The sequence below is a fragment of the Electrophorus electricus genome, chromosome 2 (genome assembly GCF_013358815.1).
Source record: "Electrophorus electricus isolate fEleEle1 chromosome 2, fEleEle1.pri, whole genome shotgun sequence".
NCBI lineage: Eukaryota > Metazoa > Chordata > Actinopteri > Gymnotiformes > Gymnotidae > Electrophorus > Electrophorus electricus.
This window is the reverse complement of record NC_049536.1, coordinates 33375364-33396735: the sequence shown is the minus strand read 5'-3', so window position 1 is coordinate 33396735 and position 21372 is coordinate 33375364. Positions and strand designations below refer to the sequence as shown.

General features: G+C 43.9%; 1 protein-coding gene across 3 annotated transcripts; it reads left to right on the top strand.

The window, feature by feature from the left end:
• The first annotated feature begins 469 nt into the window (after window positions 1-469).
• LOC113582336 (homeobox protein Hox-D1) lies at window positions 470-4695 on the top strand. Of its 3 annotated transcripts, XR_004775733.1 has the most exons (3): window positions 470-593; window positions 3525-3833; window positions 3940-4695. XR_004775733.1 is itself a non-coding variant. In XM_027018058.2 (2 exons), exons 1-2 carry the CDS (start codon window positions 3338-3340, stop codon window positions 4090-4092), a joined length of 534 nt encoding a protein of 177 aa, XP_026873859.1. In that variant the 5' UTR covers window positions 3265-3337; the 3' UTR covers window positions 4093-4695. The 3 variants fall into 3 exon arrangements, 2 of the variants coding, with proteins under 2 accessions (XP_026873859.1, XP_026873858.1); XM_027018058.2 differs by lacking the exon at window positions 470-593 and having other exon boundaries at window positions 3265-3833; window positions 4055-4695; XM_027018057.2 differs by lacking the exon at window positions 470-593 and having other exon boundaries at window positions 3265-3833.
• Window positions 4696-21372: the final 16677 nt, after the last annotated feature.

The window sequence follows — 21372 nt, the reverse complement described above, 5'->3', positions numbered from 1 at the left end:
ATATATATATATATATATATATATATATATATATATATATATATATATATATATATATATATATATATATATATATATATATAAACATCAACATGTAATTTTCCCTATCTTCTAACATCAGTTCCTGCGCCCTTCAGGGTTTGTAAATTCGTCTCCATAGTAACTCACATAGCTCATCTACGAGTACTACTCAACAAGTACTTCTATGTTTGTATTTTTCTAACTTCACCATGAACTGCGGTAATAAATCGCGCTGTGGCTAGTAGCACTGCTGCCCAGTGCTAGCTCGACATGCAAGCCTCCTCGAACTGAATAGCTCGCTCGCCCGCTTCCCCCTGGCGAGGCATTTCAAAGCTCATTAATCAAAAACTCCTCGCTTTCAGCCTCGCCACTGATTCCACCTCCTTATGAACAAAGCTTTTGCATTTTCAACTCTAGAAACACATTTCAAACTGTGAGAGGCCAAACTTTGTCCTGAGAAAGACAACGTGACAGCATGCTTGAGGTATAGCTGAAGCATAAATGAGAGGACGGGGGACATTTTTAAAGCAGCTCTCCGGTGACGAGACGCGCATTGGGTTTCTCTGCAAAGGGTAGGTGCTCCACATTCACAATCTCTGTATGTTTAAAATCCAAGTCAAGGATGCAATATCTGAAAAGCATTACGTGTTTAGACGTTACAGTTAGACTTGACAGACAATTGTTACTGCACAATACTAATACGGCACACAGCCTTTCGCCTCAGTCTATAGAAGGAAAACAAGAATTCCGGATTGTGAAGAAGGATCTTTTTGAAGGATCGTTTTCTAAAATTGCTGATTTTTGGCTAATTTTCAGTTTCCCACGGTTGTACCGATTTGGTCGATGCGCATTAATAGCAGCCGTTTTCCTCCATCATTATAATGAATTGGCGGTTCGGCTATTTGCTCTAAATTCCCTCACCCAGATAACGCAGGCTTGGAAAATTACCCTGCTAACTCTCTGACATCGAGAGAGAACACAGCTACTTGTTACACACCAGACAGAGACAATGAAATGACGACATTGCGTATATGTGAAACCTACGGAATTTTAGGTTACATAAAAAGGTGACGAATAGTCAGAAGAGGACATTTGAGGTCTCTAAACCCAATCCCTAATCTCAGTGCTGTCTCCATACGAAACAACACATACTGAGCGCACTGTGGGTCACCAGAAATGAAAACCAAGGCCAGTGATAAAGAATATATCTAAGTTGATTCAATTTGAGGGTTGTTTTATCTTCGCACAGCTGAAAGGAGAGAGCAAGCCGTTAACTTAATGCAAGAAATCATCGTTACATTACGGAGGCTAGTAATGAAAGAAAGAAAAAACCCAGATGAACGTGATTTAGTCATGATTTTATTGTTATTGCTGTTCTGAACCCCGAGAAGTTGGGCCTTTACTGCTGAGAAGCCAGGCTTTTAAAGGTAATCTTCAAAATAGAAGGCAAAATTAAGGAGGTCTGCTGGAGAATTACATACAGTTAGAAATAATCATGCTACTACATCCATGCAACTACATACTACAGAAATCTCTCTCTCTCTCTCTCTCTCTCTCTCTCTCTCTCTCTCTCTCTCTATCTATCTATCTATCTATCTATCTATCTATCTATCTATCTATCTATCTATCTATCTATCTATATATATATATATATATATATATATATATATAGTTTGAACTTACTCATGTACAATCAATCTACAATCATAGCATACTGCATATCATATCAATCCATCCTCTCCGAAGCATATGTATTCATATATTATCATGACGTATAATACTCTATACGCTACTTCTAACTTAAAAGAATAACTACAAGGCCTCTACGTGAGAGGTTGAAAACGGCCATGACCAACTTGTGCGTCAGAGAACTAAAGAGGAGGATATACTAAAGCATCTAAAGGCCCATTATAAAGAACTGGAAATGACTGGAAGCCATTGCTCGACATCTTAAGTATCGCAGTACATTTTGGAAGTACACTGCTGTTGGTACTTAAAAGCCTATAGCCCTAAATGGCAGGTTTATTTTTATAGGTTGAACCAAACGACATAGAAATAATTTAGCCCGACCAGTTCCATGTCATACATTACGTTTTGCCAATAATATTTTTCTACATCTCGGTTCTTTGTCATAGTGTGATACAGACAACCCCACTACATAGTCTAGTTGGATCGCTTAACGGCTTATACACTGTCTTTGTTGTAAGATGGTCGTCCAAGGCGTTGTTTTTACTGGATAGCTGAAATCGCATTGCCTAATTTGTAACCTTAAAAATATTTGTAATGTATCAACATAGCCCCAGTCTCATGTCACTGGAACAGTGCAAGAAAGGTTGCAAAAAATAGAGAGTCAGTTACTCCAGCTGTCTAGAGTATTACGCAGCTTGCGCTCATCAATCACTGATTGTGCACAATTTTCCTCGACAGCAGTTTCTTCTATGAGGACACTGCCAGACGCCAGCGCGTCCATTTTCCTCTCAAACCCAACAATCTAAACAAATATAGAAACAAAACGTAGAGCTCAGAGTCAACACGCGTTTTATGATATATACAGGGTTGTTACAAATGTTAACAGGATGTTTCTTATTTCCAGTCAGGTTTCAAGTTCTAAGCGACCACAGATAAACACCAGACTAGACTGCGGAGTGTAAGTAGGCCTATTGCATGAGCGCTGAAAATGCGACTCTGCATAGCGTGAACAAAGCATTACTTCCCTCACTCCCTTTTAACAGAAGAGCTCGTGTATTTTAGTGTGTTTTAATTTCACTAGCCCATTTAACGAGCTGTTAATATAGTACAGAGGCCCCGAGGCAAGACAGCTCCTAGTAGGTTTGCGAGTCAGTTTAGAACAATATCCAAATAGCAGCCGACTCAAAGTTACTTGTGGGTAAATGGGCTTACGTTAACTTTATTTATTTATTTTTTGCTCACATATATGTGACGTCAACAAATAAAGGCTGATATTATAATTCGAATTCTAATTCTTATTCTAAATAACAAGAAAATAATCAATTTCATTATCACGTATTTACATAAACTATAAAAAGGTAGATCTCGAAAAGCAAAATGCACGAGCGGTGCACAAAAGGTTGTAAAACATAATAATCTTTAGTGCTTCGGTCCAGACCCAGTGTGCAGGGTCTGCCCGCGACCAGAAAGCAGGCTACACATCTGTGCTCCTGATTGGTCAGTAGGGCGAGACCACGCCTCTTGTGGTTGTGGGCATTATTTACATGTTGAGCCTTAAAGTACAGTGAGTCATGAAGACTAGTAGCACTGGCAATCATTCACCCTTTAAACTGACCATTTAGAAGTAATGTCCTCGTATTCAGGCTATTATTCAGGCGAAGACATGACTCTGAAAGCTAAATTCTGTCAGGAGGAGCATAAGGCTGTGCCTTTGCCGTACCAGAGAGAGACCCAAAGGAAACTAGCGACAGGTAGTGTGGACCATGTCACTAACATCCATCTTACATCGAGTGGGTCCGGGGTGTGTTTCTCAGGTTCCGCAGTCAGTTATGAAGGATCCTGTGGATACTGCACGGAAGCTGAGGACGAAAATGTGCCTACTCCGTTCAGGAGCCCGGTGTACTCGGGAAGCGCGTCGTTCTACCCCACGGAGTCTTTTTTCCACAGCACAGGCGAAGAACATCTGTACAAAGAAAACGGAAAAACTTCACTCGGTTACGACAGTCACCAAAGTTCTACTCCGTCTCAAGGGAGTTGTTTAAAAGCCGCATCCTGGTCAGAGGACACAGAAGGTGTAGTTAACACATTCGACTGGATGAAAATTAAAAGAAAAGGAACCAAAAGTAAGTTTTTCTGGATGAAAACCTGATGTTAAAATATTCTCAGATGTAGTTGATCTCACGTATGGTACATGTTTTAAAGGTTTTAAATATGTTTACACTTTTACAGGTTGTTCATTAGCTTGTGGATTTACCGAGGTTGCTACAACAGCTCGCACAAATTTCACTACCAAACAGTTGACAGAATTGGAGAAAGAATTTCACTTTAACAAATACGTCACCAGGTACAGAAGAGCCGAGATTGCGAATGCCCTACGCCTGAGTGAGACGCAGGTGAAGATCTGGTTCCAGAACAGAAGAATGAAGCAAAAGAAGAGAGAGCGAGAGAGGGCCTCGCGCTAGTCAGCCCCACCAGTCTGGACTCGATCTCCGCCGCGAGCACACCACCTTGCTCGCCTGTTTCGCTTCTTGCACTGGCGAGATGAAAGTGCCTCTATATTAAATTCACTTCGCACGTTTCTGCTGTCAAGCAGAAGCTTTTCTGATCATTGTTTGCTTGCACTATTTTTAAATTAATTGATTGATATTAATATGTACTGTTAAATTATTACTGCGTCAGTAACTGTGCCTTTTTGGAAAACCTTTGGTGTTCAGTGGTCAAAGCAAGGTGCCTCAGATGTAATTTTCAGTGCCTTTAAAAACTGAAAGATTAAAGCTACATAACCTTATAAGTACTTATTTCTTTTCTAACTGGTATATCAGGAAAGATCAGAGTTTTAAGGCAAATATTTCAACTCGTAGATGAAATGACCTACTCTCCTTTAAGCAAAAAAAATCTTAACATGGTCTGGATTAAGTTCATAGTTATAATAAATGCAACTAAGTAAACCTGGAATTATCATATTTATTGTTCACCACAACGTGTAAGTTAAGAAAGAAACACTTTATGACACTAATATGGACACATACTATCACACTAAAGCACAGTGGATTGCATTAATATTTGTTTTCAAGCCCTAACATTATTATTTCTTTTTAACAGCATAACTATATAATTAAACTATGAAATGGTTGTAGATGGCTACAGTAGTTATTTTATGTATCACTATCAAACTCACGCAGCTTGGCAATCAAACTTCATATAAGCAGAAGAAGATATTTTGTCCTTTATTTAATATTATTACCAGTATAGATTAGCAAAACATCAATGTAAAACACTGAAAAAACGCAAGCTTTGCATCTTTTATTTCCCCTTGCAATTTAAAACAAGTGTACCACGTTCTATATGTGGATCTCCATTAGTGGCTAATGTGGTGAACACCAAACTCCCTAAGGTGAGGCTAATAGCTAATAGAAAGCACTATCTTTGGCCACCTCTCACCTTTATTCAGGGATAATGACTTTCCCTACTAGGATGAAGTATGATCCAAACATCAAAGCCATAGGAAGATTAACTTTACAATACATATTAACTTGTAAAAACAGTTTAAGTTTGTGCTTCTTGCACTAATGTGAAAACTGTGTACCAATTTAATTTTAGTCTAGTAGCAGCTAAAAGAAAAAAAAAAACTTTTCCATTGAACTTTCTATGAACAACCTATAAACAACCAAGGAATAGTTCTGCCAGGCAATGAAGGCCTCACACATATACACATTTATATGAGGGGGTGGGTTGATTAAAAAAAATAATAATAAAAATAAATGTAAAATTCAGAAGAAACTCCAGCACGGATGGATTTGTACTAACAGAAATCTGAGCACGGTTTAGATGGAGCCGTACGGTTTATGCTGTGGGTTCTCACTGTCTGTCCTGCACTGTTGCGACATTTCTTTGTCCTCCATATACATGATCTAGTTCATCAGGTAATTATCAAGCTCTTTGTGTGTTGGAATCAGTTGTATCAGGACTTTATGGGAATCAAGACTACTTTCATGTGCTTCTAATGCTGTATATCACATATAACCCAAATGATTAGCCTATACTCAGATTTAGGATATACTCAGGAAAAGAAAATGTTTAAACTGATAAGATGTACAAGTGCTCTAGTGTATTTCTGCGTTACAGTTCTAACACCGGTTTTTTTAATTTTCCTGACTTCTCCGTTAACATCTTCCAACATTATACTTCAAAAGTATTACTAGTATTATATTAGCATCATGTTCAAAAAAAGGGGGGGGGGGATTTTTCATTGTACTGCATTTGACATTCCTCTCATTTTCTTTCCAGATGCACAACACCTTCTGAACGTACCGGTGGCTCCGCGGTGGTTGATGATTTATACTTATCATTAGGAGATTTAACCCAGCAAGCGTGATGCGGCGGCTCCCTCTCTCAGAGACTCGCCCCATCCTGCTCCCACCACCTCCGCCAAACTGACAGACAAACTGATCGCGGGGGAAAGCTGCCATCAATTACTGCAGCGATGTCTATACCGCTCTGCGCACAAATACCTCACACGTCTCTCGCTCCCTCACTCATATCCATATGGACATCCTTTATAGCATTTTCCCAGGGAAATTATGACGGAATAAAATGCGTCTTCATTTATCTCCTACAGTGCTGTGCCCTGTGTTGAGAGGGATCCAGTCTCTCCGGGTTTTACAGTACAACATCAAATTAGCCCTCCACCATACTGAGAAATGGATCATTCTAGAAAATGAACCTGGCCTTACTCTAAATCGCAACTATGGATTATGAGAAACATGTTATTTTGTTTAAAATAGTATCTAATATAATTAGTTCTCTAATTTATGTAAAGCTACAAGTGTGCCTATTACAGTAGCAGGGTTTGGAATTTAATCTGTCCACAGGATAAATAATGGTTCCCTGTGCTTTTCATTTGTAATCCCAGACACATTATTCCAGTAAAGTAGCCTGTGACCATTAGATATGAAAAATGGTTAGAGGACAGCTCCATTCACGAGTTTGGGTTTTAAAGTTAACACTCCCTTCAGGAACGTGAGTTTTAAAATGGGTAATTAAACAACTTATCATGAGCCGGAGACACTTTAAGCATACGAGAGCATTTCTGTGAAACACTCACCTAAAGATATCTTTATCATACTCACTGGCCTAGTCAGGTGGCTACCAGTTCTAGAACAAATCCTCCCTTCCAGACACCAACACACTACAAAACCTATACATCCTGCACCCAGGTCCTGCACGGTCAAACATAATACTACAATATTACTTACACACTCTAGCACCTGAACTGTTACCACATATCAAAGCTCTAGCTGCAATACACACACACCCCTTTTTACTTTAAAGAAATATACAGAAAATCTCAAGTTTTTGAGTGTTCATTAAAATTTTGAAAAAATGTGGAGGGCGTGCATTTAAAATGTTTTGTGTATAAGGTGTGTGTTAAAATACAGAGTAAGGGTTTAAAGATGCCATTTGTTTATATGTTCTCTTTACTTTCATCAGCCGATTTATTAGAAACCACTAGCCTACCTTGTAGCTACATTTACTGACTGCTTTGTTTGGTATTTATTAGGGTGGTATACACATCCTGGCACTTTATTAGGACCCTGGCGGACTACTCTTAACACAGCAGCTACGTGGACATGGTAATGGCATGGTTGTGGCTGCCGCGCTGGCATGAGGGAATCAGGCACGGCAGCACGGCTGATGGTTTTAATGCACTGCTATTACTGCTGGGTTTGAGACTAAGAGTGGTCCTGTAGTCAGAAGGTAAGTATTTAAAAATAAGAGCTGAAGAACAGCTAACACACATTGTACTATAATCATGTACTGTTAGCATTTAAACATTACATTTTATGCTAAGGCATAAGACTCTTATTAAGACACTGATCCATAGCCAACACTTGTACACTTAATGCCCCCCCCCCCCCCCCCCCCACACACACACAGATCGTAATTCTCAAAGAAACAGAAGATCCAAGCCTAATGGCCGCCGTAACGCCCACTGAAAGTGACAGTTGTTTGTGTAAAGACTATCGATGTGTTTGTGGGTCCGCATATTACTCTAATACGCATTAAGGCCTCTTCGCCTCTCCCAGATCTTATGGAGAGGGACCTTATGAAGACTTAAGGCCTCTGTGATGAGATAAGGGGCTCATCATTGGTAGACCTGAATGGGTAATTAGTGGTGGTGAGGAGACTCCATTATGATATATGTTACAGTCACACAAAATGGCTGAGGAGACTGTGCAGTTGTCTCTATGGTGTCCCAAGACTGTGAACTGATTGCTTTCATTAGGAAAGATGAATCTCAGTGGAGTCATAGACTCTGTGGAGGCACACAGACACACAGACACACACACACACACACACACACACACACACACACACACACACACACACACACACACACACACACACACACACACACACAGCACTGATGTCTTGAAATAGTGGGAAAAAATATGAATAAGTTTGTGAAGTTCACACCTCTAAAACAGTAAATTACTGTAAGTTCATAGACAATGAATTCATATGGAATGGGTACTTGGTCATCATCCATTTTTGTGCCAGCAACACCGCAATACTTTAGTGCACAGGGAATTCAATGACATAACAAAATCAATACTGTGACTCCTTGGAAGGGATGGCCTAGTGCATACAGGACAAAAATGGCAGTGGTGCTGAACTCCACGCTTTAAATCAGCTACCATTTGTTGTCCAATCTGGGAAAATAATTCTTGGAAACACTGTAGCAATGTATTTACTCAATTTCTCCACACACACACACACACACACACACACACACACACACACACACACATACACACACACACACACACACACACACACACACACACACATACACACATACACACACACACACACGCACACACACACACACACACATACACACACACTCACACACATACATACATACACCAAACATGCACATGTGCACACAAAAGCGCACACACACACACACGCACACACACACGCACCACTCATGCGCACGCGTGCACGCGCACACACACACACACACACACACACACACACACACACACACACACACACACACACACACACACACACACACACAGGCCCAGCGTCTCTCTGCAGGGTTAAATTATTCTGCTCAGTAGCAGCAGTCATTTGATTTCATTTGTAGTGTGTCTGGTGGGCAGCGGAGGTGAGAGCACCTTTGGCTGCTGAGGGACTGGAGTAGCGCACATATCTAGGGAGTGGAGACACAGAATTGACAATGCATTTATCTTTGAATAATGTAAATGTCGGGAGAGCGCAGGGCTGTGGAGGAACAGGCTGAGTGCGGGCCACTGGTGGGAGGAGGGAGAGGGTGCGGTGGGCCTCGCCTGTCAGCCTGCTTCCTGGCCTACATCTCATCCACAGCTTCCTGCACTATGCCTCCCTCCCTCCCTCCCTCCCTCCGCTGTTTCCTTGCGGGGCTGGAGGCCTGCTGCACCTCCTCACAGCTCATTTCCACTGGGCACCAACAGGGAATCGACACCGAGTACACAGCCAAAAGCCTCGCTCACCTCTCACCTCCCGCTCATCTTTTTTTTAACGGGGGGCGGGGGGGTTGTTTTGGCTTTATCCATTGCAGCCTCTTGTTCTTTGTGCTGTATTTCATCTTGCCCACTTTTACTGCTGAAAAATTTACAAGTGGAATAGTTTACAAAGTTGGGGGCACAATCACAGTCATATTTGCAAAAAAGACTGAGACATATAGTCAGCATGTAATTGCTGTCTGTATGATTTTTTCAGGTCTGTCAGTGTATATAGAAGGTTATTGTGTGCATTGTGCAATTATGTGTCCACAGCTGTAGAACAACTGAATATATTTTGCATGCTATCATTAAATGTGATCAATTAAAAGTTCTGTATGTATGCAAAAAGTGGACATAATTAAGCTTTAACCTGCTACTTCTGCTTATGTCCCTAGAATGGGCTTATCTTTCTAAAACATGAACAATGATTTTACAAAAACTGAGCAAGCTTCATGTTTAGTGAAGGCCCTCTCATGAACAGTTTATGCACAGTTCGAGTTTCTCTCTCTCTCTCTCTCTCTCTCTCTCTCTCTCTCTCTCTCTCTCCATTAAAATTGTCTGCTGTGCTTTTCCACAATGTACCTAAAACTGACATAAGCACTAAGAGTTTCTGCTTGCGTTGTTAGCATATTGTGCTGTGTTGCGTGTGTCTATTTTGTGTTGCATGGTGTGAATAGTGAAATGGATGGCTACTGGCAGGCAGACAGTGCTGCTCAGTGAGGCAAAGTGCCAGTAAATTGTTTGTCTTCTGCAGTGCAATCCTATAATTCTTCTGGGAGCAGATGACATTGTGCTTGCCAAAGAGAATAATGATAAATGGGCTGAATTCAAACAGGGAAATTTTGGGAAGCGTCCTGAGCACCAGACATAATCTGAAAGCGTTCCTCCCCGGGCTGATCCCCTGCAGCTGCACAGCTTCTGTTCCTGCCTGAAAGGTGTGCGACCTCCCTTTTCACACACCGCCAAACCAAACAGACAACAGTGCAAATATTTACATGCAATATCTGTGCTATTAATCCTGAAGAATCTGCTTTGTTTCTAGACATGAAGGTGCAGTCGCACCACCGAAACGCAAAGGATTCTCCTCACCCTCGTGCCCCACATGCCGGAGGACACGCTGCCTGTGTGAGTGTGAGACGTGTTGGCTCAGCCAAGGTTGCGAGTGTGTAAGTGTGCGGGAGAAAGACCATCTGTTCAGGTTGTGGCAATGCAGTTCCACCTCACTAGCGCAAGGGGCTTGCACATTGTGTGGCGTCGGCCCCGGCCAGGTTAAGGATCGGGTTACCGCACGGTCCGGACCGTGTGCTAAACGTCTGCTAAACGACCAGCTGCAGGCGGGGGAGGGGAGGCCTAGGTTTTGCCAGGCCGTGTCATTTGTGGGACATGATCTGTCTCAGGACGAGTCCTGTCTACTGGGATGCGGTAAGGCAGTGAGGTGTGTCCTGCGAGCTTCCTCACACAGCAGACAAATCCCCGAGGCACTACAGAGAGTCGAGGACAACGCAGCCCATTTAACACACCCTCCCACCACCCGCCTCGGCAACCACACTGCCACTCACACAGAGCATGCGTAGTAAATAAGGTTTCAACAAGTTTCAACAAAGTAGTTACCGATTTAGTGCAATGCAGAATAATAATAATCAAGTGCAATGAGCAATAGAAGGGTAAATCTACTTAAGTATGATAATATGCAGTTTTACTTTCCATAACATTATTATCAGCATGAGCAGACTGAGCAGAACAGGATGGTGTATCCTGTCCACAGAGGTGTAAAAACGTAATGTATGTACTGTAAACTAAACATGAAAAGTAAATACCGTAAACTGCCCCTCTGGCAAAGGAATGAGAGTTTTGAGTTTAGGCATTGCCTATACTGCCCCAGTATCTGTGTAATCTCAAAATGTTACTTTAATATTTTACTGTATTTTACTGTAAAATGCAGCAGACCTACTGTTAATGATGCTTTGATATCTCTGCTTTTTTTTCATTGTGTGTGCATGTCTCTGTGAGGGCCTTTGCATTAGCTGTAGGGGTGTTTTGTTTGGTATCCAAGTGTTGCAAGTTATCAAAGTGGATTACTTAAGCGATCTGTCATGGACAAAGGCCACCACCATAACAGTCATGAACAATATTTTGAAAGTGCTGAAGTTTTACATGAATCTATTTATAACGAGCAGATGTTGGAAGGGTGAGAGACGAGTTCACGTGTATGTTTGGTGTGTGTGTATGCGTGTGTGTGTGTGTGTGTGTGTGTGTGTGTGTGTGTGTGTGAGTGTAAGTGTATGAAGTTCAGGAAAGATAGCTGTGCCCTCACCATATTCTCTATTGTCTTATTGTCTGCCATGTTATGATATGACCTCTATATGATCCCTCATAACCCATTACTGATAGAGAAAGAGAATATGGTCTGTGCATTCAACATATTTCTTGTCTTTTTGACCACTGAACACTGAACTCACCAGAAAAATACAACCCAACACCCCCCCCCACCCCCCACACAGAATGAGCATCTCACCTTTTCAATTTAAATATAAAGCTATAAAACTTATGTGTCAGTGTGGTGACAGAGACCATCACCCCCTGACATTTACCACCTGTTGGGCCTGGGTTCGAGACCTAGGTATGGTCGATCCCTTCGGCCTTCATCGCCAATGGTGGGATGGTTATGCAAAGTCCATCGGGAATGTGCTCATGGATAACGAACCCACCCCCTGCCGTTAGGGGGACGGCTTAAAGCCCAGAGTGGGAACCCTGGTGAGGGTCATGGGTGTTACCCTGGATGATGTAGCTTTGGAGGGCAAAAGACCCATGGAAGGGGTAAGGTGGAGGAGCCAGAGAGAGGGTGGCTCAGTGCTTCAGGCAGGTGAAACGGTGCTCTGGCTGCTGTGCCGACTCGCTAGCTGTTTGGGCTGGAGCTCAGGGCTCATGCTTACTACCTGTTGGCCTTGTGTCGAGACTCAGGTTGGTCTTGACCTTTGTCACAGCCGGTCAGTCAAAAGAAATGAGCTACATTATCCAGAGCTGTTTGTCAGACTTTACAAATTGTGTGTGGTATCATGAACTTCCATAATTTGTTTAGAGCAGAATGAGGTAAAGGCATGTCCCCACAAGCCAGCGAGAAATCTGTACCCACATCAGAAACACTTTACATTTTTTTTTTTTATAAAAAATAGTTTCGTCAGGGAGCTTTGAATGGGCTTGCCTGTGTCATACAGAAGAAGCAGTGATGGTGATACCCTGCCCTGCTCTTCATCTGTAGATGATCAACGACTTCTAGTGCACTTCCTGAGCAGAACATTGGAGCCAAACTGGACAAGGACGTTGCCCATCCCTGAGCTAGCAAGCACATAAGAAGCCATGAATGAAAAGGAAGAAATCAGTATTTCTGTATACACAGAAATATATGTAATTATGATAGATGTCACTTGAAATGTCTGGATCCTGGGCCTGCAAAATCATTTGATGTACATATTAGCTTAAATTTTGTTCAGTGTTTTTAAGTTTTAATGAAATTGGCTTTTCAATCAAAAATCAAAGTTAATCATGCTAAAGCATTTTGGAGATGGCTAATGTTGATTCCTTGCAAATTCAACTTCAGTTCATCAAATATTCACAATCTTACCCTGATTTCATGTCGAAACACGCTGACAAGCGATGTTTTATCAAGATGGAGTGCAGCAGTTTCTACCCGCGGGGCAGCGGCTGTAAATATAAAAGGCAAATGTTAACGTGTACATAGTCTGCAATGTGTATCAGTGCCTGTTCAAATAAAACTCTGCTCTAACATGTCTCAGTTCAGCTGTCCCGGGTCCAGTACAAATATAGAAACTAAATCAACTTTGTGTGTGTGTGTTTCCCAGCACAAGACTCATGGCAGGTCACATGAATTTAACACAGAGCAGCTCAGAAAATCCCGGGCATTCAGTTCCTGATATGAACTGAAATCTTTGCACAGCTTCATTAACATGAATCCAGATGTAAACTGCTAGAATCTATAATGGTGCAGATTAGCAACAATCTGATGATTCAGCACATAGGCACTTGGACTGCATATGACGAATCAGGCATATCTTTCTATTAAAGATCTCTAATGTCTGTGTGTTTCTCAGTAACCCTTAGCAACAGCCTTGCGGGGTCATTAAATTTAGATATACAGTATTTTCTAGCAGTCGCACAGGGAACTCTCTGTCCAGGGTTAAATGGGAGTCTTATAGATTTTTGGAGACAGAGAAGAATGTGCAGTCTTATGTCTCAGTGCAAACAGAGACAGGACTGTGTGTCTGGAGCAGAGTTGCAAGCCACTGGCAATATTGTCTCAGACCTTGTGCTGCTATATAAAAAGTCCTCGGACACAATTTAATTTCTGTCAGCGCTAAGGCAGTACCAAGACAATGGATTTCTTTTGTAGCTTCAGCATCTGAGTGGCTTTGTACAGTGGAATCGCATCACTCCCTCGCTCTATAATTCTTTACCTCATTCCCTCTGTCTGTAAAAATGAATCAGTAAGACTTTAGTGGAACACCTACCCCCAAACAGCAAAAGATTCAAATACATTAAATAATAATAAGATTCAATAATAATAATCATTTTCTTTCTCTCGCTCTCTCTCTCTCTCTATCTTTCTCTCTCTCGTACAGTAGCAGCTGTAAGTGTGTGGACTGACATAGTTAGCTTTGTGCAGTAGTTTAGCGGACTGAGGCAAGTGTGTGAGGCTCGGAGGTGTGTGTGAGCGGCCTGGGCACTTCATCAATCACTTCTGACGCACTGTACCACAAATCGATCGTGCAATTTGTGTCCAAAACTGTATAATAACGGCCCACATCCCTCCCCTCAAGTCCAGCATTTGCCAGAGAACCCAAACACATGGCTAGCCTCCAAAAAGATTTTATTTTATTTTATTTTTTAAAAATAGTCCGAATTTTTCAGCCCGAGGATATGCTGTCATCATGACTTGAGAAGGCAAATCTGAAATGCCAGTGTTTGATTGGGGATTTGGGGGATGGAGAGCACAAGTGCTCTGCTTCCAGCTGAGGATGTTATCAGTGCACTCCTTCATCTGTGTGAGTGCCTAGACATTAAAAGCAGCCCTGCAGCCTGTGCAACCCTATTGATCTGATTACGGCCTGATTAAGTAGAGTTTTACTCTGAGGTATTTCTCAGCCTACAGTAAGGTCAGTCTGACTCGGTTGCTCTCTCCCCCTCCTCCCAGTTCTCAGCCATAAGGAATATTATAGGATGGAACAATGCCTGGTTTCCATGGTTCTTTGTGGGAGACTTTCGGCAGCTCGGGGCTTGTTTGGGGGTGAGCTCGAGGGAGCTCGTGCTGTAATATACTGCTGCAAACAGGCGGAGAGACAACTGCTCCTCAGATGAGCAGCAAAGCATGGGAGCTAATGACCCTAACGTTTCTGCCTGGCGCCAGACTGCCCGAGGCCTCACGAAGCTCACGATTTTATAATGCAAACCTGCAGTAACTTCAGACAAATTGAAACTTGCTTGTACTGTCATTTATAGAAGATAATGCCTTTATTGTGTTTTACATTTCTGCAGGAACAAATAACAAAATGACAAAATACACGTTTAAGCTGTGGCATGTCTAGCTCCACGATAGGCTGAGCAATCCTGGCCCAAGCCTTACCACACACTCTATCTCATTTATGTCTCACACAGGTTTTGTGATTTCTTGATCGACGGGCGTCAGGTCGGGATTGCTCGCTTGTCAGTCTATTTCTGCCCATCTTTCTTTTTTCTCTGATTCTTTCAGACCATATCCCTGCTCAAGCATACACGAGGTAGCGTGCGTGTGCACGCGTGCACGTCCAGAGTGGTTGGAGCAGTGAAGTGGCTGGAGGTGAGTGTTGTCCCTGCATTTGATGTAATTAATCTTTAATGAACCCCACCCCCAGTGAGTGTGGGTACATAAATGAAACATAAGGTCCACCAGTATTAGTCTTAGTGTGTTCATTTGGGATGTGAGGCACATACATCCTCCACCTTGGCCTGTCACACTCTCTTACCATGCTTTTATTGCTCTGCCCCACACTCCTATTTAATATTTCATAATGTGCTTCTTCTCCTAGTACTCCTAATCAAGCGCGTTAAACACAACATGCATATTTCTGCAGTCATATACATGCAAGGACCGCGGCTACACTTCTTGAGGTATAGCTCAATAACAACCTCGGACATGAAACCGCTCCTGTTGTTTCAGAGAGCGGTGGTGGGAATAAAGTTTCAGAGTTGTAGAGTATTATATCGGCCCTGCGAGCAGGTCACCTCTATGCTTTAACAGACCTAATAACGCGTGTTCTGGGCTCTCCTGTGCTGGGAGTGCACGTCTCAGCGTGCGTCTGGCTGTCAGTGACCTTTGAGAGCGCTGCTCGGTGTGGGAGCTCGAAGCTGCGGCGGGAAAAAGCCCGCGGCGCTTGCACAAGTGGCTGAGATATGGCCAAATTCCTTGCGACTTCCCTCGCCTTCCCCAGAGCCTCTTACCAGGTGTTCTTCTGCTCTCTCTCACCACTTCCTCTCTTTGTTTCGTTCTCTCTGCGAGGACCTGAGCCAGTTCTGTCGAGCCTGTCAGCATGCCCGACTTGCGTCTTACCGCAGTCGCTGCAACACGCGGTGGCAAATCAATCACCGGCACTTGTGTAGGAGAAGAAAATCTGTCAGTCACCCAGACTACAAGGCACAGGGGTAAATCTATTAGTTAAGTCACTATAACAGATCCAAATATATCAGTCGCTCTGATCTAGCACAAAGACCAATATCAATCATCATGAAACCTTAGTCTCACACAGGCTTGGACTCCACTAAAACATTACAACGGTAAGATAAGTCACAATAGAACTGTTATAATATCATAATATCATATAAGATGCAAACAGCAAAAATCAAACTCTTTATAGCATTATAGCACAGCAAAATCAAATACAAAACACCATCAGAGCAGTCTTGTTGATCTGTCTGTATATTCTACATAGGAAATGGAAACTTATGTGCTAAAGGTTATAATAATAATATAATGATAACAAAAAACAACTTAGTGATGGATTATCTGCTCTAAGTAAAGGCTACCTGATGTAGCACAGATATTCTAATGGAGTGGGACAGTTCTAGCACGGCAGTACATCATGTCTAGCTGTCGGTGATTTATAATCCTTTCTGTAGAATGTGAGCTTTCCTATGGTATGCGGTCAGAGTGTGTGCCGTATCATATGATGGCCCGCGTTCATATGTAGCCTTCTGGAGGTGAGGTGAGGTGAGGTTGGGGGGGACCCCTGTAGCAGGCCAGGGTCGGGCCGGGTCAGCACTGAAGCCAGAGGCCCAGTGGTAGGTGAAGCAGAGGACACATCTCTGGACCGTTATGCTCTTTGATAGCGATGTCAGGAGCCGCTCCGTGTGTTCGACCCCGTGGGGTGAAGGGAGTCTTTTTTACTACACTGAGACAGACTGGGGGAGGGGGGTAAAAGACAAAATGGAGAGGAAGAGAAGAAGTAAGATTAATCTACCTACTCATAACAGACAGAGAGAAGAGACTTCAAATACAACGTATAACAGAGAGATGTAATATGGCAAATGAAGTTATGGAACAGTAGCAAAAGTACTGCAGTTAATTGTTACGATGTCTGGCTTTGTTTACAGAAAGAGAGAGAGAGAGAGAGAGAGAGAGAGAGAGAGATAGCAGAGAAAAAGTAGCCACCATCTTACCTTATGTCTACGTTTGTCTAATTCTTTTAATTGGGATATATTCTGAGACATTACAAGCTCTGAGGCACCTTGTTTGCCAAGCCTTGATTCAAACATTGTTATTGTACCCTTTATGCGTGCACACACACACACACACACACACACACACACACACATTGTGTGTGCTGTCTCAGAGTCTGAGTGCACACACGGGGAAATTCTAATTAATCTGTTAATGACAGTTGGATCTGTCATTAGCTGGGGGAGTGTATAATAAATTGCGGTAATAAAAATTAAGATTGCATGCATCATTGGGGCCTTCCGAGGGTTTGTTTAATGTAGTTACAAAAATGCCAGCAGCTGATGTGGCCTTCACCAGTGCACCCAGAGTGCACCATTACACTTCTCACTTAACCCACCACTGCTCACACTGGTCAGGGCTCCATCCTCCCCATCCTACCCCCCACGTCTCTTTCTGTCTGTCTTTCCTTCCCTGCTTCACCCTTATTTTCTTTCAAACTTTGCTTCTAAAAGCTGCACCAGTGATTGAGCTGACATTCTGGAAACCCTATGGAAGGAACCACTGCACTCGGAAGCCAGACACTGAACCAGACATTGATTTGATTTCACTGATGCTCCGCTGGTTTCTGGATCACAACTCCATGGTGACATTACCGTCTCTGCCACCGTTCTGCCTTTCCAACTCTGCCGCGACATGGCCCGGGTGGGCCGGGTCTAGACGTGCTGGCTTTTGTCAGCTGCGCTACGACGGAGACCTCGCATGTCGACGGAAAGCGGCGGACAGAGTCCTCTGCGTGCCGAGCTCCAGAGGCCAAGTCGGGGTCAGCTGTTAGTGCGAGCAGCAGGGCTGATGCGCTGACTGATTGGACATCATCACCCTAAAGTGGTTCAACACAGACAAATGAGTGGGAGACAGGCTAGGGTTAAGGAGCACAGGCACTATTGTCTCCTGCTTTCCGCCCTCAGTTTGGACTTGAAAGATTAGCCAAGTGGCTGAGCTGCGCACATGCAGTACAGTGGGAGAGTTGGGGAACTTCCTTTGCTTTCATGTAGTACAATGCCTCTTCTGTGGGGTATGAGTCCTTCTAACATACACACACACACACAAACATGCATGCACACACACACACACCCACATCCGCACACGTGCAGGACCCAGGCTCCCACCCCAACTCCTGAGCCACGCAGCGGGTGTAGATTAACGTGACGTGCCGGCTTTCTCTAGCTCTACCCGGGAGGAGCATGCCCAGCGTGGGTGCAGGACGTGGCCACCTCACAGCAGCGACACTTCCGAGATTACAAGCAGATTAGCCGCTCGTGCAAATAAGCATGCGAACGTGTCCCAGCTGCTATGCCTGCAGAGGCCAGGAAAGAACAGGGGAACCAGAAGCTCTCTGGGACTGACACCTCTTCATCCACAGTTAGGAGAAAACATAACAGATTTGTTCTGTGTGGAAACACACAGAAGCAAACAAAGGGTTAAACAGCATCAAAACCAAACAGAAGTTTAAAAAGGGTGGAGGGTCATCGAGATTAGATGCTGCCAGAGAATTACAAGTCTAGGCTAAAATCAGCAGAAAGAATGATACATGCCTCATTAAATGCTATAAACGTAAACATCACATTCACTCAGTTCTTTTCGAGTGCAGCCAGTTTGGTCCCAATTGCTCTTTATCTCAGTCTCTGAGAGGACATTAAGGAAGGCAGGGCTTTGGGTTCAGAGTTTGGAGTTCAGGCCCACAGGCAGGGCTGCTGTGCTTGCATCCTGACACCACTTAACCCCGGAGGTTCGCACGGGTTACGCTGCCACAACATTGCCCTCTGTGTGACACCAGCCGGCTCTGCCAGCTACACAAAGCCTGGCCTGTAGGCTTCTGGTGAGCATGCTCTCCCACTCACACACTGCGCTCAATTACCAATCGCTCATATTTACCCATAAGCTGTGAAGTCATTACTGGCCTGGCTGACCACAGGCTCAACCCCACAGAGGTCGCTCACTGGACCAGACACCGAGGTCACAGCAAAGCTCAACTAGGACTGGGCAAGACAGCTCCCATCAATCGTCTGTCTGAAGGCCTCGGCCAATCAAAAGAGAGGAGGATGGCAGAAGGTGAGGAAAGGTTATGGTATAGCTGCATGAGGTGAAGGGTGCATTTCTGTGATAGTCTATTATTAAATAAGAAACATAACATAACATTAACTCAGGGCTGAGTTAATACCTTCCTTTAACCATCTGTGTAATATAAAGAAGAAAAATCAGAGGTAACCAGACACCGTGAGCAAAATGAAAAATATTGGAAAGACTTAGGCCACAACAAACCACCTCAGACCAAAAGCAACACTAATTTATGTTTACTATAAATACACTGTGTATAAAAAGTGCATTGTTGTGCTATAACTCTGTCTCTTTATACGTGTGTGGGGGCTTAAAGGGGCAATAAAGGATAGGAAATGGCTATGTGAGTAGAGTGGTGGGTAATGAACTCTCAGAGGACACACACAAACCAAAAGGGGTGGGGGTGGGGGGGGGGGCACCAGGGATGCTCCAATATGGTTTCAGCATACACACACACACACACACACACACACCCCAATATTCTTCCTTCCCAGTTCAGTTTCCATGGTACCCACAACAATTATCTCCTGCTTCTCTGCCAGTTGTGTTCCTCTATTCAAGTTTGTTTTGCTTTTTTTTCTATTCCTCTCTCCCTCTCTCTTTCTTTTGCTCTCTCTATCCCTCTCTCTAGTGAGCTGTATTAATCATAATGGGGAGTGTTATTTATCACCTGCTGGTACAGAGATGATCATTTTGGCACCACTGGGCAGGACAACCTAACAGAGGAGAGGATTAAGTATAACATCTTAACACAAACAAACACACACGCACACACGCATGCATGTGCGCGCGCACACACACACGCAGGCACACACACACGCAAACACACACAAACACACACACACACATATAAATATATATATAAAGACAATTAAAATGTCTTGGTAGCTGTTAATTCTACTAGTATGTATGTAATTTGGTTTTAAGGCACAAATTTCATGAAACTAAAAAATAAATAGGTAATTACTTAAACATAACATTGCCCAACCCCGTAAATTCCTTTTTATTTTTACACTTTTAGACAAAAATCTAATAATCCTTTTTAATTACTGCTTCTGGGCAAGCCATTAAATTTCTGTTTTCTGCCTGGGCTTCAGTTGATCGGGTCAGACTGTAGCACGTGTGGGTGCAGTGTGGGTGGCATACAAGTGCAGAACGTGTGCAGTACATGTGCAGTGCCGGTCTTGTATCGGTGCGGTACGGGAGCAGTGCAGGTGCAGCGTGTGTGGTGTATGGGTGCAGTGTGTACCCAGTGCGGATAGTGTGCGGACGCAGCACATATGCCTTGTGCACGGTGTGCTGATGCAGTGCGGGTGAATTGTGGGTAGCATACTGGCGCCGTGCGTGTGCATCGCATGTGGCGTGCAGCTGCGGCATGCGTACCGCTGTGCGGGGCAGACTCTGGAACAGATAAGGTGAGAACCGCGCCTTCCCAGCACGGCGCAGGTGACAGCGTCATTGCAGGAGCTCATACATCATGCACCCGGGCTGCTGGCAGTGCCAATCACACGCTGCCACATCACACTCCGCCCCGGACCGGCGACGACCAGACGCCCGCACCCGACTATGCCCAGATGGTTGTGCATCTTCACAGGGAAAGAGCTGAGTCCACCAATTTCACGCCCGTTCCTACTCCATCTCGTCTTCCTGCCCCCCCACCCCCCCCCACTCTTTTTTCTCCTCCGTCTCTCTCCAATACTCCCCTCCTCCCAGGCGGCTGTTCATCCTCGCCCCGCTCCGGTGCAGTAGGTGGAGTAATGGGCGTGTGGGTAGGGCCCGGATGCTAATAGCGCAGGAGGAAATGACTGGAGTTATTTGGTGGGTGGTTGACATGCAGGGCATGGTCCCTGCAATAACCATCAGCCCACTGCCAGTGTGCATGATGAGGGCCGCCATAGCCACTTTATGTCTCGCTGCGAAAGAGAGAGAGAAAAAGACACACACACACACACACACACACACACACACACACACACACACACACACACACACACAGAGAACAGCTATCTATACCCCCCACCAGGTCTGAGGCTGCCTTTCTATTTCTACCCACTATAAATGCCCTGGATCTCCAATCCAGCATCATGGTGTTAGCTCACAATAAAAAGACAGATCAGCAAAATCGATGGCGTGGTGAAGATCTGCAGTCACGGATCCTGAGAACGTTATGGCGGCGGTGTGAGTCTGAGCATAAGTAATAGCACAACACACCTCTAGATGCTCGTTAAGCACATTGCCACACACACACGCAGGTTTCGAACGGCCATCGTGGGTGCCGTAACCCTG